This window comes from Furipterus horrens, unplaced genomic scaffold (assembly GCF_987537825.1).
Source record: "Furipterus horrens unplaced genomic scaffold, mFurHor1.1.pri manual_scaffold_21, whole genome shotgun sequence".
NCBI lineage: Eukaryota > Metazoa > Chordata > Mammalia > Chiroptera > Furipteridae > Furipterus > Furipterus horrens.
The window spans coordinates 2,056,990-2,074,648 of record NW_028327191.1 but is presented as its reverse complement, the minus strand read 5'-3'; the positions used below and the strand labels follow the sequence as shown (position 1 = coordinate 2,074,648).

Here is a 17,659-nt window from a genome sequence, read left to right as displayed (position 1 = left end):
GCAACCCCGGCTCTTCAGGGTTACAGTCCAGGGCACCCGTTTTCGCCCTTTCTTGCCTCGGGGCACACCTCAGCTACTTACTGACGTTCTGCAGCACGTCAGAAAATGTCTTCTGTCTCTTGCCAATCTGACCAAAAGAGCAGGTATAACTGTAATTGATTTACAAGATGATAATAGTAGTAATGACCTACGTTTTTGCTCCAAAGACACTTTTTAAAAAATCAGGTCCCTGTACTTGTACGTGATGCCTTCTGGTGCCCAAAACGAACCAGTTCAGGGGCACCACTGTTACGCGATGTGACCAGTAAGACCCAGGTCTTATCATACAACCAGTACATACGTGGTGTAAGATAGGGCATTCGCGCTGGGTGCTGTTGGTTCGCTGCTGTCATTGTTTATTTGCAAGTCTCAGGGAAAAAGGTCAGTGTCCGTGAATAGTCAGGTACTGCATGCGTTAAAAATCCTTGCCACACACCAGTTAACCACCACTGGTCTAAGGTATTTTGTTTGTAGGAATAAGTTTCCCAGCGCAGCGTACTTCATTGTCCCACTCACGGGTGGGAGGAAGGGTGCTGCCGCCGACCTCAGGCGCGGCCAAGGCTGACGCGTGCACTTCCCGTCCCCCAGGTGGCGGAGCGAGCGCTGTATTACTGGAACAACGAGTACATCATGAGCCTCATCAGCGACAACGCCGCCAAGATCCTGCCCATCATGTTCCCGTCCTTGTACCGCAACTCAAAGACCCACTGGAACAAGTAAGCGGGCTGGATGCCGTCGCGTCTGCGCGGCGTTTGGGGGTTTCAGTTTCAGTTTGCATTCAGCAGTATTGGTGGCGATGTCAGCAATAGCAGCTACATCTTTTCACATATCTGCTCATACTTGAGACCAGTTAGCACAGAAGTCCAAGTCTTAAATATCTTTCCAGAAACAAGGTGTCGATTTCTCTGTGGGCTTGTCATTCAGGGGCAGTGTGGCCTTTAATCTGCGTCCTCACCCACGTTACAAGCCCACGTGTGTCCACACCTGCTGCCCCGGCCACGTGAGTAGCAGCATCTTGTTAAGTTCCCTCCAGAGCGCATGGGGCTCAGCCCCTGCAGGAGCACTGTGGCCACTGCCTAATGGGGCCCTCGAGCTCTGCCGTCACACACCCTGGTGAGCCCTTCTGCATGACCAAGCACCACCCACTGCTCCCTGCCTGGAGAACAGGTGATCTCAGTGCAGCCCGAGGGGTCTCACATGTGCTCTGCTTGTCCTGCCCTTCGCGGAAGGGGGTGAGTGGGCTTCCGGTCAAGGTGGCGGCGCAGGCCGGCACGGCTCGCCTCTTCGCACAGCCACATAAAAACTACAGAACAGCCACCACCCAGAACCGTCAGAAATCCGGCTGAATGGAGGTCCCACAACTACGGAATTACAGAAACCACGTCCATCCAGACCGGCAGGAGGGGCGCAGACACAGAGCAGGCTGGTCCCTCACCCGTGTGAGGGGGATAAAAACTCAGGAGGGGGGTCTCGGGCGCGAGGAGTCCCAGCCCCGCACCAGCCCAGGGCTCCAGTGCCAGGAACATGAGTCCCCACAACTTCTGGCTGCAAAACCAGCGGGGATTGAGTCGGTGGAAGAAACTGCTGGAGGCCCAAGCAGTTCCCCTTAAAGGCCCACACACGGACTCACCTGCACAGACTCGCTCCCTCTGAGCTCCAGCACCGGGGTAGCAGCGTGAAAGGCCCCAGCGGCACACAGGGAGGAACTGAGGTGTCCGGCATCAAGGTGAGCAGAGGCCACTGTCCCGTCTCTAGACCCTCCTCCCACAGAGCCGGCAAGCTGGTGCCATGTCTGAGGCTCCATCAGCCTGGCTCACACTGTCTGACCCAAATTGGAGATCCCCAGAGACCCCACCCCACCCAATTTAGGGGCCCATCCAAGCTGCTTTTCCCTATGACTGGCTGGTCTTGGCTCAGGCTTCACAACCTCCTAGATCCTATCAGACAGGCAACAGCCGGCCTCAGTGAGCCCCAGGCCCAGCACTAGCAGCAGTCAGCCTAGATTCACAGCTTGGCTTCTCCCGGGAACCTCCAAGCCCAGCACAAGTGGCAGCCATCTCAGATGGCTTTATAGCTCAGGCAGGGCGGCCCCACGCAGAACACAGGTGGGGGCTGACCTTGGCTGCCCGGGAAACCCCAGGGCCAGCGCCCCCAGTGCACAGCTACAGACCACGTCGGAGCACCACCCCCTGCCCCTGCTCAGCTGATCCTCCACGGAGGGCAGAGGCTGGTGGTCAGTGGTCGCAGCCTGTCCTTGCAGCTGCCTGGCCTGGGTAAATCCCTCCCATTGACCTGCCCACAGCAACCAAGGCTCAACTACAACAGGAAGGTGTACTCAGCCCACATGAAGGGTGCACCTCAAGTACCCAGCTTGGGTGACAGGGGAGGCTGTGCCACTGGACCCTACAGGACACCTGCTACATTAAGCCACACGACCAAGACACAGAGTCAAAGCAGCTCTACCCAATACACAGAAACAAACACAGGGAGGCCGCCAAAATGAGGAGACAAAGAAACATGTCCCAAGTGAAAGAACAGATCAAAACTCCAGAAAAAAAAGCTAAATGAAATGCAAATAAGCAACCTGTCAGATGCAGAGTTCAAAACACTGGTTATAAGGATGCTCAAGTTGCTTAGTGAAGGCCTCAGCAGCATAAAAAATATCCAGTCAGAAACGAAGGATACACTAATTGAAATAAAGAACAATTCACAGTAGAACAACGGAAGAGTGGATGAAGCCAAGAATCAGATCAATGATGTGGAACATAAGGAAAGAAACACAGAACAACAGGGAAAAAGAATCCAAAAAATCAAAAAAGTATAAGCAGCCTCTGGGACAACTTGAAGCATTCCTGCATTCTCATCCTAGGGGTGCGGGAAGGAGAAGAGGAAGAGTAAGAAATTGGAAATTTATTTGAAAAAATAATGAAAGAAAACTTCCCTAATTTGGCGAAGGAAATAGACATAAAAGTCCAGGAAGCACAGAGAGTCTCAAACAAACTAGATCCAAGGAGGACCACACCAAGACACATCGTCATTAAAATGCCAAAGGTTCAAGGTAAAGAGAGTCTTAAAAGCAGCAAGAGAAAAGCAGGGAGTTACCTACAAAGGGGTGCCTATAAGACTATCAGCTGATTTCTCAAAAGAAACTTTGCAGGCAAGAAGGGACTGGCAAGAAGTATTCAAGGTGATGAAAAGCAAGGACCTGCAACCAAGATTACTATATCCAGCAAGGCTATCATTTGGAATGGAAGGGCAGATCAAGTGCTTCCCAGACAAGGTAAAGCTAAAGGAGCTCATCATCACCAAGCCATTATTATATGAAATGTCAAAGGGACTTAAGAAAAAGAAGATTAAAACTATGAACACTAAAAGGGCAAAAAAAATACATATCTGTTAACAATTGAATCTAAAAAAACTAAACAAAGAACAACAGAGAATCATGGATATGGAGAGCATTTTGATGGCTGCCAGATGGGAGGGGACGTGGCGGGTGGGTGACGAGGGGGGGGACCAAGAAGCACAAACAGGCAGTCACAGAACAGCCACGGGGATGTCAAGTTCAGTGCAGGAAAGGGAGCAGCCAAAGAACTTACATGCAGGGCCACGGACATGAACAGTGGTGGGGGGACCGCCTGAGGGAGTGGGGTGCTGGGTGGAGGGCGGCAAAGGGGGAACAGTCAGGACAACTGTAAATGCATAACTAATAAAATAGAAATTTTAAAGTAAGAAGATGAGGGGGTTGTTTTTCCCCGCGATGCTCTCCGAGACCTTAGCCTCAGCGTGGGCGCCGTCCCGCTGCGGCAGGTGGAGCGGGCGCCGGTGCTGCTCGCACAGACGTGGGTGCCGGGTGGCGCTTTCTCCTCTCGTTCCTCTCCGCACGTGAGCCCGTCAGTCAGGCTTGAAAGCAGGAGGGAGCAGAGCCAGGGTCCCCCGTCCCCCTCCCTCGGGCACAGGCGCGGCGGACTCAGAGCCACAGCCGCCCTCCTGTGCAAGCGGAGCCTGCCGGCCCCCAGCCCAGCGTCCTGCGCAGGCCGACCGAGGCCATGTTAACGCGCAGGCCCGCCGCGCCGCTCTGCGCCTCCCAGACGCGCTTTTCGTAAACCGCAGGCAGGAGCCTGCGCCCGCGGACAGAGGACAGTTCCTCTGCGTGGTGGTCCGGCCCCGGGGCCGCCGCTCCGCGGTGCCCTTCACCTCGAGGTGCAGCCTAGTTAAGGTGGGGCTAGCGAGTCCTGGCGCCCTGTCAGCGCTCGCCGCAGCCTGGGGGCCGGGCCTGTCCTTGAGCAGCCTCGTCATTGTTGACACGGCCACTTCGGACAGTCCCTCTGGAGCCCCGCTTTGTTGCCGAGCTTAGTGGGTGACGGCAGCGGCGCTGTGCGCGCCCGGGCGCCAGTCTGGCCCTGTGCCGAGGAGGAAGGGCCTTGTGAGTGGGGCCTCCGCGTGGTCTGCATTTCCTTACCAAGTTAATTAAAAAGTAGTTCTGGCTTGAAAGCTGAAGGTTTTGTTTTGGGTTTTGGCTTAACGGCTCCTCTGTTGTTGCTCACAATTCCCCGGGGTGACAAGGCTCTGCTGGGCAGTCTCTGCCGGTCTCACGAGGTCGCTCACGTGGCTGCGCAGGTGGCAGCTGGGCCTGGAGGCCTCCGAGGCGCCACCTCGGTGTCAGGGCCCACAGCCGCCGCTGACTGCGCTGCTCCCTGGGGACTCCATCCTGGGGTCCCCACATCCTGGGGGCTCCACAGCCTTTGTCAAAATTAATTTTCCTGTCCCCAGCGAGTAAGACGGAGGACACCGGCGTTTACAGGGGGTGGTCCCGTCGTTGCCCCGATAATTAAGTGTGTCTCCGTTACCCTCATTCGAGTGCCAGCACCTCGTGTTCGGGCCCCGAGTGAGCCGGCCCCTGGCCCCCGGCAGCCAGGACGTGGGGCTTAGAGGCCCGCGGTCGGGGCCAGGCCGCGAGGGGCTGCTCACAGCTCTGTGGCCGGCTAACAGGAGGGGCGGAGGAGGCCCAGGGGCCCCGCTTTCGTTTCAAAGCGCAGGAACCTGTGAGAGGTGGGGCTCTTGAGCGAGCCTGAGAGATCAGCAGCGGGGGTGCGGGTGACAAAGGCGGAGGGTCCGGGGTTCACCACTGGGCTCTGTTTATAGGACGATACACGGCCTGATCTACAACGCCCTGAAGCTCTTCATGGAGATGAACCAAAAACTCTTCGACGACTGCACCCAGCAGTTCAAGGCCGAGAAGCTGAAGTAAGTTGCCCCGCGGGGGCGCCTTTCCTGGGTCCCGAGTGCGCCTGGCCCGTGGGCTGGGCCTCCCGCCATTCTCCACTTTAAAGCAAAGTCAGACCCTCTTATGCTTGGGGAAAACTTGGTTGCGATAACCTTGATTTCCGAGAACACGTGTTTAAAGGTAGCTATTTTCTCCGTCATGCTCCTAGTTCAATCATTTTTGCAAAAGGCGCATGTGTGGTCGAGAAGTTCGCTTTCGGGGTTTTTGCTTTCCTCGGGGACACTTAAAGGCTGTCATGTGCAGTGATTTCTCACGATTATAAGACAGGAATTTGAATTATTAATACAGCCTGTAAGGTTTAGATGAGAGAGAGCAAGAGTTTTCACCTTTACACAACTTTGTTCAAATGTAACGTCCGTAATGCGGGCATTCTCTGGGGTCTCACCCGTGTCCTTTGCAGAACCAGGGCCCTGCGTCTACACTGTCTGGGGCCAGTCTGTGTGATAGGGCTCTCTGTCCCTAGTAATTATGTGGTTAGTTATCAAAATCCCAACTTCAGAGTCCAGTATAAACTGTTGCCAGCTTTATTCCTTGCTGGTCCCTTGAAACTGGCTCAGGTAGATAAACTGGACTGAAGGGAGCTCACGTTCCAGTCTGTGTAACCCACGGTCACGCTCCCTGCATACACGCCATGTAAGTGCTTCCCCGTGTGCCAGGCCCTGTCGTGGGCTCCGGCAGCACCGCGGGGGCCAAGGCAAACACGCCTGGCGGTGTGGGGCGGGAACGGTGGCCGGGCGCAGACAGGTGAGCTGGGGGTGGTGAGAGGGTGGTGGGCGCGCAGGGGCCTCTGGGAGACGCGTCTGCGCCCTCCCCTGCCTGCCCCCTCGGCGCCTCGGCTGAACGTGGTGCTCAGTCTTCTGTCACGCGACAGCCTGGTTTTCTGAAAGGGACCTCAGAGGTCATGTGGCACACTTCCTGGCTTTGCAGAGAAGTTGAGTTCAGCAACTGATTGAAGGTCATGTGACTCATTAGTGGTGGAACCAGACAGGACCGCTCCTTTTAATGTCATCAGTGGGGGGTGTCGGCTCACGTTTGCATTTTTTAAAAATCTCTAAGTCACAGTCACCTTCTCATTTTGTTTCTTGTGTCCCGTATGTTGTGACCCCCCACTGTGAAGGAGCCAGCATTAGGGTGCTGCCCATTCCAGGTTTTCCCCATAAGCTTTCTTAAATTTGGTCCGTCTCTCTAATACCAATGATATTTTACTGTTTTTCAGAGAGAAGCTAAAAATGAAGGAGCGAGAAGAAGCATGGGTTAAAATAGAAAATCTAGCCAAAGCAAACCCCCAGGTACTAAAAAAGGGATTAACTTGAAAATGTCTGGGGTGTGACTGAATGTTTTTCTGAGCCAGGCCTGCGGCTGCGTCGTGGGAGGCAGGGAATGGCGCTCACTGACGTTGTGTATGAAAACACCCGCAATAAAGAGATTTCTCAGCTTTTGTACAAGTGCTTATTTTGCCCCCAAAAGTTTTTACCACAGGATCGGCATTTTTCTTTGGCTTTTTAAATAAGCTATGAAACTGATGAACGTGCTGTGATAAAAAGAAACCAGGACACAGCTTCTGTTTGAGCCGACATTGTAATTTGCTTTCTCTTGCAAATGTCATAGATGCTGTGGCTCAAACTATATTTCCTTCTTTTTAATATCAAATTCTAAAAGAAAAGAAATTGGATTTGTAATCAATTGAGTATAAAGTTCATGTCCTCTTCCCTAAAACTAAGTTTCTGTAGGCTGAGCATTTTTTTTTTTTTTTAAGATTTTATTTATTTTTAGAGAGGGGGGAAAGGAGTGAGAAACAGGGAGAGAAACACGGATGTGTGAGAGGTATAGCAATTGGTTGCCTCTCACACGCCCCCAGCTGGGGCCCTGGCCCACAACCCAGGCCTGTGCCCTGACTGGGAATCGAACCAGCGACCTTTCGGTTCGCAGGGCGGTGGTGCTCAGTGCACTGAGCCACAGCAGCCAGGGCGAGGCTAAGCCTTCTGTCATGAAAAAGTTGCTAGATGTCTGCCCTGTGAGCAGCTGGTCCTGCTCTCCCGGCCAGGCCAGTAGGGCTGTGGCAGGCGGGCACCAACGGCCTGTCTTCCGGAGCGGCCCGCTGCGGAGCCATGCCCAGCGTAGCGTTGCCTTTTGGGCTGGCCCCCAGCGTGGCCGGGCGCCGGGGGCCTGAGCTGTGGTCTGTAGTGTCGCGGCTGCGGTCCCGGTGACGGGAGCACCGTTACTACAGACACTCGTTCCTGGGGGAGCGGAGCGCCCGCTGCTCGCTGGGCTGCACTGAGAACGCTCAGGCTTTCCCCCGCTCCCCAGGAGAGAAAAGGTTTTTCTTTCTAAGGAGAGCCACTCAGCTGTCCCTGAAACCCTGATGTTCGATGAGGCTAACAAGGTTATAAGCAGCCTGTTGCCTTTGAGGAGAGGGGCACGTAAGTCATTGTCATCTAACGTGGTGTGTAGGGTTTTAAGTCTCCCACGTTTCTTAAGAAGTGGTACATGAATGAATACAAAGGGGAAGGTATGGATTTACCTGTACAGTAACACAGATTTGTATTTCCTTTGCTGAAACGACAAGAGACTTAAAACCATAAGAAAACTGAGTGACATTCTGAAGTGTATCCTTGAGTCTACCCAAAACAAATGACCAGCGTTTTTCTAACTTATGCCACGCTGCTACCCTGGAATGCTGTTGGATTCCTGGGAGACCGTGGGGTACTTCATTTAGGTAGACAGCTGTGGGCCCCTGCCTCACAGAAGAGGGCGTACGTTAGAAGTAAGGCTGAAACGCTGGCATTGGTTTCACGGCGCGGTAAGGCCGTAAGCCTGGCCAGGTGTCGGTACGAGGGGCAGTCGGACAGAGTCCCAGCTAGGACCGGCCGGGACCCGGCTGGGACCTGTCCCATGCACTGGAAACCAGCCCCTCGAGAAACACGTGAGATACGTACACATCAGAGTGCCTGGTTTTATGGGTTTTACCTAAAATGCAGAGCAGGCGTCTGAGCTCCTGCAGGACGAAGGGCGGTGCTGGGTGGCTGTTCACGGGAGGGACTGGCCCCGCCGCCGCGCGGAAACTGTTGTCCCTGAAACGCGTGCTGTGGGGGTTCCGCCGCGCCGTCTCCGTGCCCGTGGCTGCCGTCTTCCCCAGCGTCTCGGGCAGCAGCGCAGCATGCGGGCCGCCCTGCGGGGACCTGCCCTCCAGTCTGAGCGCCGTCCGCCGCCTCCCTGTGTTGAGACCGTCTGGGACTGGACCCCACGCGCCGGCCTGTGTGGGGACAGAAACTACTTCAGGGTCCGGTGGCTCGGGCCTGGCCCCCGCTGTCCTTCCCTCGAGAGACCGTCTCTTCTGAAGTCTAGTCACCGCTCGCCGTTCACAACAAAAAGTCAGTGATCTGTTTCTTTGTGACAAAAGTGGCTGGGTGTTTGAAGCTTGGTTCTTGATCGCAAATCGGCCGTTTTGAGAATTGATTTAACAGCTTTTTTAAGGTGGATTCTCAGCAACTCACTGTCTGTTTACTGATGTGTATCAGGGTGTTTGCGGACGGCTCCTCCGTTTCCTTGCAGACCCAGCGTTCCGTGCTCTCACGGCCACGCACGCCCGGGAGGCCTGGGGTGTTTGGGAAGTGGGGGCCTCGTAGTTCTCGGTCTGTGCTAGCGGCGGTGGCAGCGTCATGGGGGTTTTAATGTCATGCGTGATTTAACTTTTTAAATCATGAAATGTTGACGGTTTCTAACATGAACGTGTTTTTCCTAATCCACCAAAAGAGGTCGTGTCCCATTTGACTCCTTCTGTCTCCCTGGCTTTCATGGGCCTTGTGCCAAGTGACGACAAGCACCCCTGTGAACTCGGGTGTAGCTCTGCTGGGACCTCGTGCAGCTGGGACCTGGAGGACGCTGCAGGGGCCTGGGGCCCAGCTGCCTTCCCCTGAGTGACGAGCCTGCCCGGGGCCCTGTGGCCCTTCACCCTGTTGTGAACTTGAGCCTGGACGTAGGGTTCCATTCCTAGTAAGGCCCCCACCCTGCTACGTGATGTGTAGTTGGCTGTGCACGTTTCATAGCACCTTGTTGACACTTCTCTCCCGGGCCCCGCGAGGACTGAGCCCGCCCTGCTCCCGGCACGACCGCTGCCAGGCCCAGGGGCGCGCTCCGTGTTCGCTCACAGGGGCCGCGAGCTGACCTGCTGGCCCGCCGCGGGGGCGCTGCGTGAATGTCGCTTCTGTCCGGCCCAGCGGCTGCGAGCCTTGCGAGAGCGGGGCCGTGCCCTGCGCCTGGCGGGCCATCGCTTCCCTGGGCAGGTGGGACCTTCCCGGTACAGAGATGAGAACCAGGACATGGCCGCGAGCTTCCAGGAGCGGACGGCCGGGAGGGAGCCGGGGTGCGGTGCTGCCGGCCGGACCGCTCCGCATGCTGAGTGATGGTGGCTGGAGGCCCGGGTCACGCCTGCAGAGAGAGGCACGTGAAGAAGCGATGCAGGCGTGGGAGGCCCTCAACCCAGCAGGAGTGTCAGCTGAGGGGACTTACAAACCAGTCTGAATTCAGAGAAAAGGAGCTCAGGTCAGAAAGCGAGGACAGAGGGGAAGCTGCGTCCTTCGGCGCAGGTGGCCCCCGGGCGGCGGGGAGAGGACCGGGTCTGCCCCGTGCCCGGGAGAGGGAGCAGAGGCTGGGTGCTGCCCGTGTGCGTGCCGCTGTCACGGGGAGCAGAGCGGCCTCGTCAGGCTTGCGCCTCGGAAAGCTCACTGGGCGGCGCAGAGGGGCGCGGCACGCCGGGCACTGGGGGGGCCCTGCTGCAGAAGCGGCGAGGGTGAGGCTCGGCGAGTGGGCAGCCGTTGCGAGGACAGGGCTCGGGGCTGTGGAAGACACGGTGGACGAGGCGGGTCGCGGGCAGGGTGTAGGGTCCCCAAGGGCACGCGAGCGGGACTGGCAGGCAGGGAAGAGGGGGAGCTCCGGGTGTGGGGGTCAGGCCACAGACGGGCCCCGGAGACCAGAAACCGGCTCAGCAGCCGAGCGCTGGTACCACCGCCGGGCCGGCAGCCACGGTCCCCGTGCAGAGGTGAGAGCTGAAAGCAGGCGCTGCCTTGGGGTGTGGGGAGGAGAAAGGACCCCAATAGTCGAGCTGCTCCTCCTGGAGGCTCGCGGGGGGGCGGTGAGTGAGGCTGGAGGTCAGGGGCTGTCTGCCGCGGCGGAGCGGGGGGGCGTGTGTTGGAAGGTGCCAGCTGCCGCCACGTTCCTCTCCGTGCCTCAGTCCTCGGCAGTCACATGGGCCGTGGCACCGCTTGACGGGCTTGTCCCAAGACATGGACGCCCCTTGAATAGCACCCAGCTCACAGCAGACGCGTGGGTGTCTTCCTTCCCTGTCCTCCCCGTCACAGAGAAAGCGGGCGCTACACCCAGGCAGTGATCAGGCTGTTTCCTGTCCCTGGGCTCCACTAACTGTCCCCACAGTCCTGTGGTCCTAGCCCCGTGCCACACGCAAGGAAACACGGTCTGAGAGGCCTGTCCACCCCCCACACCAAGCCTGGTGCCCAGGGAGAGCGGGGAGGTGGCGAGTGGGCCCCGGGCAGGCCGCGGGCCAGGGAGGCAGGAGGCCCTGGGCCGCCCCTGCAGTACCAGCTCACCGTGGCCGCTGTGCCGGTCGGGGGTGGTCCGTGACGGGCCGAAGCAAGTTAGGGAAACGGGGTACAGGATCCAGGCAGGAGGATGCGAGAGGAAAGCGAAGGGCCCCTGGTCAGCAGGCCGGGTTGGGAGGTCAGAGGCAGCAGTTTCAGCACAAACCGGCCCCGGTGACCGACCGAGGGCGTGCCCTTGCTCACGTGGAGTCGGGACACCAAAGGCTGCAGGGCGGGGTCCCCACCTGTCCTGGTCCCAGGGGCCAGGAGAGCAGAGTGACCGCTGAGGCCAGCTCTGCTCTCCCATGCGCGCGGGGCCCGGGCACGGCAGGCGGAGGCAGCCGGGGGCCCTGAGGGCGCCAGTGGGAAGCCCTGCCCGGCCAGGAGGAGACCGGGCGTGCGGCGCAGGCGCTCCCAGTCAGTGACCCCACGCTTTGCATTGCAGTGCACAGTGTGTAGTCAAGCAAGCACCGTGAGCATCCCGGTGGCAATGGAGACAGATGGGCCCTTGTTGGAAGATGTGCAGATGCTGAGAAAGACAGTGACCGAGGAGGCTCGCCAGGTAAACGCGCGCAGGGCCCCGCGGGGGCGCCCGCTGTAGGCCCCCTTCAGCAGCGCGGCTGGTGCGCGGTCTCCTGCGGGAGCCGAAGCGAGCGGCAAACCTGAGCGATGGATAGGGAGCGCTTCTCCTGTGCCTCTCGGGGGTCGGTGTCCTGGAAACAGAGTTTAAGGGCTGGGTGTGCGCCTGCGCTTTGTCCCTTCCTTCTTCTCAGCAGGAGTCACCCCCCACCTTAACCCTCCCCTCCATGTTCACTTGAGCGAAAGGTCCAAGCTTCGCAGTCACGTCTTCCCGCTGTTTCTCCTTCTGCCTCCCTCCGACCTCTGCTCTGGCCCAGCGGGTCCCCCGTGGGTCCCCCTTCGCGGTTACAGCCAAGCTCCGCAGCCCAGACGGCGGGGGCACGTGGGCAGGGCCTGCGCCCTGCTGGGGTCCCCGGGGTGGGGGCTCTGTCCGGACTGCCACGCACGGTGCCCACGCTGCAGCGCCTTTGTTTTCACTGTGGCGCGGACAGCTGCTGAGGGCCCCGCGGGTCCACGGAGGGCCCCGTTCCTGGGTTGAGAATATGTGCGGCGTGGGCTCTAAGGGGGGGCCATGCCCTGAGCTCCTGCCCGCGTGTGAGGAGCCTCCCGGGAGTGCCGGGCTGGGGACGCAGGCCTCCGGCTTTGAGCTGGAATCCCCTTCAACCAGGGCGTTTCTAAAGACACCAGCACTGGGACTCTGACGCGTGAGAAGTCAGAGTGGCTGGAGTCACACTGTACCATCTGCAGGTGGCGCGTAAGTGCTGGTGGCGCTCAGAGCTCCATTAAACGGTGAGGGCGCTTTTAACGTGTCCGATTTTAATTCAAGTCGCACAGGGTCAGAGTTCCACAGAGCGCGATCCAGCCCGTCTAGACCACGCGGCCCCACGCTGCCGCACACGCAATGTGGCTGTCCTCACTGAGCTGTGCGGCCACCCCCTCAGGGATTCCCAGGCTTACTGTGAGGAAGAGCACGCAGAAGCATCTCCTTTGTCACTTTTTATTACTGATTCTATGTTGAAATGACCGTATTTTGGATATACTGGGTTAAATAAAACATTAAAATTAATTCCACCCGTGGCTATTGCTGCTGACTTTTTTGGCATGGCTACTAGGAAGTTTGGAATGAACGTACGTTGGTGGCTTGACTTTCAGTTGGGCAGCCCTGGTCTAGACTTTCTCTCAGAGCTGCAGAAGGAGCCGCCGCGCTGACCACGGTGATGCCACTTCCGCCAGCTCCTGGCCGTACGTTAGAGTAAGAGGCGGGTGAGCGCATGCTCCTTTCAGCTCAGGAGACCCTGAAAGTACTGCAGGTGCCGTGGGAAAGCCCAGCACGCCCCTCGTGAACATCAGGAACTCGCTTTTTACTTAAGTCAGTGGAATTCTGTAATTTCCTTACAATTAATATTTTTTGCCAATGAAATAGACTTAATAAAAGGCATTAGAATTCTTACATTTTTCTTTGTGGGAGTGTTAATTTTCCTACTTGATTTTTTTTTTTTTTTAACTTGGAAAGGAATTTAAGGTCCTTGTTTTGATTACCATTGTGATTTGACAGCTGAGGAGAGGACAGCCAGCCTGTCACCCGCAGACATCCGGGGAGACCCGCCTCCCCAGGGTCCCGCCTGTGAACGTGCAACCACGGGTCCATTTTCAAGTCACGTCGTACGAAGGGGAGAAGGAAACTGATGGCTTAGGAGCCAGTCCTGCAGTCAACGCCTTAGGGTTGGAGGCGCTTTCTCCGTGGCAGCCTCTGGCTTGATCGTGAAAGCTGGGAGGGGAACCAGCTAGGCCCAGACTGTAATGCCCAGTGCATGACTGTGTGACTTGTGGGCGTGTTTATGACTTAGGGCCTCCTGTAGGAGGTCGTGAACTTGATTTAGAATGCAAACCAAGACAGCACTCTCCTCTCGAGGAACACGGCCTTGGGAAGTGGCATGAGCTCCCGTGTGACGGCCGGGGCCCGGAAGCCCTCCCGACGGGGTGACCTTGGCAAAGGGCAAGTCTCCTTCCTGGGAGGGACACCTCCCTGTGTAATGGAGGGAGATTCGTCTGCTTAGGACGGGGCGTTTTCTTGGAGAACCCATAACGTGTTTGCTTTTATGACTCTTGAAATTAAGTTAATGACACAGTTTTTTTGAGTCACTGACATTCTTACAAACGTGCTTCCCCACCTTTACCTTTAGTTTCCTGTGGGTCACCTTCCGGGGCTGGAAGACTCAGTGCCTTTAAGACACTAGTGTTCTCCCCAAATGAACCCCAGAGACAGTGATTCTGAAATTCATGAGGACATGCAGAGGCTCTAGAACAGCCAAAATAACACCAAAGGATGAAGCTGGAAGATTAACACTCCCCAGTTTCAGGACTTGTGGATTTCTGTGGACCAGTTCGGTCTCCCCTCTAATCTCAGCGTATCTAGATAAAGGTATTTATAGTGCAGTCTCAGGTATAATATTTGACCTGATAGAACCTTCTTAATTTGAAAATGTTTGCAGTCATAGCCCTGAAATTCTCAAAAACACTGTCGGTAAAGCAAAGAGGAGATTCAGTCCCGAGACTCAAGGGAAAACACGTACGTGTGCACTTTGGAGACCAAGTTGGCGTAAGAAATTTTAGCTAAAAACTAGCTCCTTAGTATTTCCAATGCCCTTTTAACTTTATTTTCAACTAATTTATCCAAAATAATTCTACATTGCTTTCCAATGGCCCGAGTGCATTGCGGGGGGCAGTGGATCCGAAGGCCAGGGGAAGACAGCTGGTTGGAATTTTGTGCAGAATTTCAACTGTATGCGTGTCGGAACGGCGCTTGCGTTTCTTTTGAGAAGCTTGTATGACCCTGTATAGAACATCCTAAGAAATTTTGTATGAATGACGTTTATATCAGAGACACTTAAAATGTTTAAATTCTCATTTTTAACAGTCAGTCGGGAGAAAAGCAGTGGCAACCATGCCAGTCAGAAAGGTGTAGAAGGACGAAGGTGGGGAGTGAAGGTATCCGTGACTCCGTCTCTAGAGCGTGCTAAGGTCTTGTATCGAGGAAAAGAACCGACAAGCTAGTGTCGCGTTCATGAAGTATTTTCCCTGTCGTCCCAGCTTGTGACGGTGAGGCCCACGCAGCCTGGCCCCTAGGGCAACTGCCATTAGTTCTGTCCTGATCTAAGCAGCGAAACACGCACAGTTGTGTACGCCCGGCCCCTGTTCGTGTACCCCCTACTGTGTGAGTTCAGTCTCTTCCTTAGATCTGCCGTTTGCTGCAGAACGGGCCGTTTCTTTCCGGCTGGCACCCCGCAGCACAGACGTCACAGTCATGGCACTCTGTCCTGTCTGTCCCGCCCACTGCCGGCCTGTCTGCAGCACGTCCCCTCCACCGAGTGCTCCGTAGGGTGCCCTCCCGCTCCCGGCCCCCGACACGAGCCGCTGCTCACACACCGACCTACAGTGCCCGCGCTCAGCAGCCCCGCCGCCCTGGCGGGGCTCGGGTCTGTGTGCTCCCAGGGAGCGGCAGCTCGTGCGGCTCCAGGGTTCCTGCTGGCGCCCTTTTCTGGCAAAGCGCTCCTAACCCTCTTGGGAGCGCTGCCTCGGCAGCCGCCACATCCCTCGGGTACGGGAGTCTCGGTTTTGTGTGGCTTCGCCTCGCTTCGTTCCACAGCTCACGCTGCAACGGACACAGAGCTCAGGGGGGCACGTCCCTCTGAGGCCCGTGGGACGAAGGCAGATCTGCCTTGCAAACAAAAGCGCTCTCTACCAGCACTGTGACCGTGACAGTCTCCTGAAGCCACTTACACCATTTCCCAGGGCAAGGTCACAATCCCTGCCTTCACCGTGAATGAATATGAATACCCAAATAACATTTTAGAAGTAATCTTAGAGTGACGTCACACAAAATTCTTTCTAAACCTTGATATCATTGCTGTTTGAGTAGATAGTATGCAGAGAACCCTAAGAAATACTAGCTCTGCAAAAAATGTGATCTTTTCTCATATGACTTCTGCAGGTTCTTGAATTTTTCCATTAAAGCAAAGCATACTTTACATATTATTCCCAAGTTCGGTGCAGGGTCAGGCTCTCACCGACAGCCTTCTGTGTGTGCGTGGGTTTGGGTGAGTTAGCTGGCTTGTTGTCACGCTTCAGAAGTAGTCCTGTCAACGTGAGGGCCCTACTTCCAAGCTGAGCAATTCGTTTACCTGTTATTCATGGAAACAGATGCTTTTGGAGTGGAAACACCCGTATCAGGCCCCCTTTCTTTGCAGACTCAGTTCTGCAAATCCTCGAGCAAAGCTGGCATTCATTTAATGTTTTTTAAGTAAAACCCAAGTGTTCTAAACCGCAGGAAGAGGGTGGGATGGAAGAGGGAGTCCTTTTTTTTATAATTCATGTTGGGAAATTTTATGCAAATAAAGGTTTTCTAAGTTCTAGAGGGTTTTCTCCCTACGTGACTCACTCAGTGCCTCTTAAAGTATCTTTTTTCAAGTTTTATAGAAGTTTGAGACTTTCTATTTAAGTTTCATTTAAGATGTTTTTAATTCATTTTTATTTACCTACAAAGGAAATTTCTCCTTTCTGAAATGTTTCTGGAATGGACAGAGCCATAGAATGGCTTTGGGAACATTTTACCAAATGGGACGCTTTTCCAGTTTATGGGATTGGCTAAGACGGGTGAATTTGCAGAACAGAGGTAATGAGTGCCCTGCAAAGCCACACATTTCAGAGATGAAGACACAGCGTGTGCACACCGTCCTTCTCACTGGGCATGACGTGATTTTTAAGAGACACGACATTTTTGGGTAATTTCCGCAAGAGGAGATATTTGCCTCTTTGCCTGTCCCTTCGAGTTCAGAGGGACCCCCGGGGGTGCGCGCACGGCCGCACCGCTGCCCTTTGCTGATGAAGCCCACATGCGCTCGCGGTCCGTAGCCAACGCCGCTGCCTCTGTCATTGCAGGCCCAGAAGGACCTGAAGAAGGACCGGGCCCTGGCGCGCCGCAAGTCCGAGCCGCCCCAGGACCTCCACACCAAGAGCGCCTTGGAGGCTCGCTGCAGGGCCGGCGGGCTGCTGCCCCAGGACGGCTGCTAGCCGCCCGCCGCCGCTCGGTCCCGGGTCTGCAGAGGACACACACTCCGTGCCATACTGATCGGTCACACCGAGAGTCAGAGCTTTCCTCCCCCCTGTCCTGTAGGCGACAGCGCATCCCGCCCCAGCTCGAGATCAGGCGTTCAAACAATGGTGACCCAGACCCGGGCAGAGCCGGCACGGTGTCCCCCCACGGTTCCCAACGTGACAGTGTCCCAAAGCCAGAGCTGAGGCACGCACCCTGGTCACCGCCTTCATGTTCTACCCAAATAGAACCAGTGATCATTCAAAATAGTGGTTCTAGGAGAATATCAATGTTTTTCAAATCAAAAAAAAACACTTTTAAAAAGTATTTCACGTTTGTAGGACTTTACAACCTTTTAAATTGTTTCCACGTGATTGTTTACACCAGCAATTCCTTCTTTCTTCCTTTTTTTTTTTTTTTTTTCAATTTCATTGAACGGGTTCTTTGCTGTCATTGTTCTAATGGAAAAGGATGAGCGGGTGTCTCCTGAGGTCTCCTTCCCGTTGAGTAGCGACATGGGCCCCACGCGTGTCCTGCTGCTTTATGTGTTTCTAAAGCCATATCTGCCGGTCTGTGTCCACACCAGGACTCCACGAGGAAGCTGGTAAGAGAAATTTATTTTACAAAGAGCTCCTCTCTCCCATGACCAGAATAGGAATTTTTAAAACAATGTGTTCACCTTGGGGTTTGCAGAATTGAATTTTTTTTTCTGTACTTACACATTGTTGCCCTTTAACAAGGCTCCTGGATTAATAAAATTAGTCTCTAAGAATTCCACACTCTGTAGAAAGCTAGAAGAGAACATTTTGAGAACCCAGTTCTTGGCCAAATGCAAACCTCAGCTGCCTGTGGGCAAAATTAGCAAAGTTGACACCGTGCGCGCCGGGCGCTGGCGTGCCGTTCTTGCTGTGACGCGGTCCTGAGGGCTCAGAGGGAGTGACAGCGAGGATGACTTCGGGCGGGCCCTATGTCGGCACGAGCACACCTCAGAGGGAGAAGTGTCCGAGTGTCCATCAAATGCTGCTATGTATCTCACAGACCTCCCTGCATGTACTGACTGAGCTTTCGTTT

At 55.5% G+C, this 17,659-nt stretch overlaps 1 protein-coding gene across 10 annotated transcripts in view; it reads left to right on the top strand.

The window, feature by feature from the left end:
* The window catches only part of PPP2R5C (protein phosphatase 2 regulatory subunit B'gamma), a 124,493-nt gene extending 107,484 nt beyond the window's left edge, over positions 1-17,009 (top strand). For 3 of the 10 annotated variants that reach the window (XM_090265586.1, XM_090265585.1, XM_090265590.1), the window contains 5 exons: positions 628-755; positions 5,182-5,283; positions 6,540-6,612; positions 11,363-11,479; positions 16,435-17,009. In XM_090265586.1, the coding sequence (XP_090121712.1) occupies positions 628-755; positions 5,182-5,283; positions 6,540-6,612; positions 11,363-11,479; positions 16,435-16,566 (552 nt within the window). In that variant the 3' untranslated portion in view covers positions 16,567-17,009. Of the gene's footprint in view, positions 1-627; positions 756-5,181; positions 5,284-6,539; positions 6,769-11,362; positions 11,480-12,322; positions 12,568-14,413; positions 14,485-16,434 lie in introns of those variants that run through there. The other 7 variants (XM_090265589.1, XM_090265593.1, XM_090265592.1 and 4 more) reach the window with 5 other exon arrangements.
* Positions 17,010-17,659: the final 650 nt, after the last annotated feature.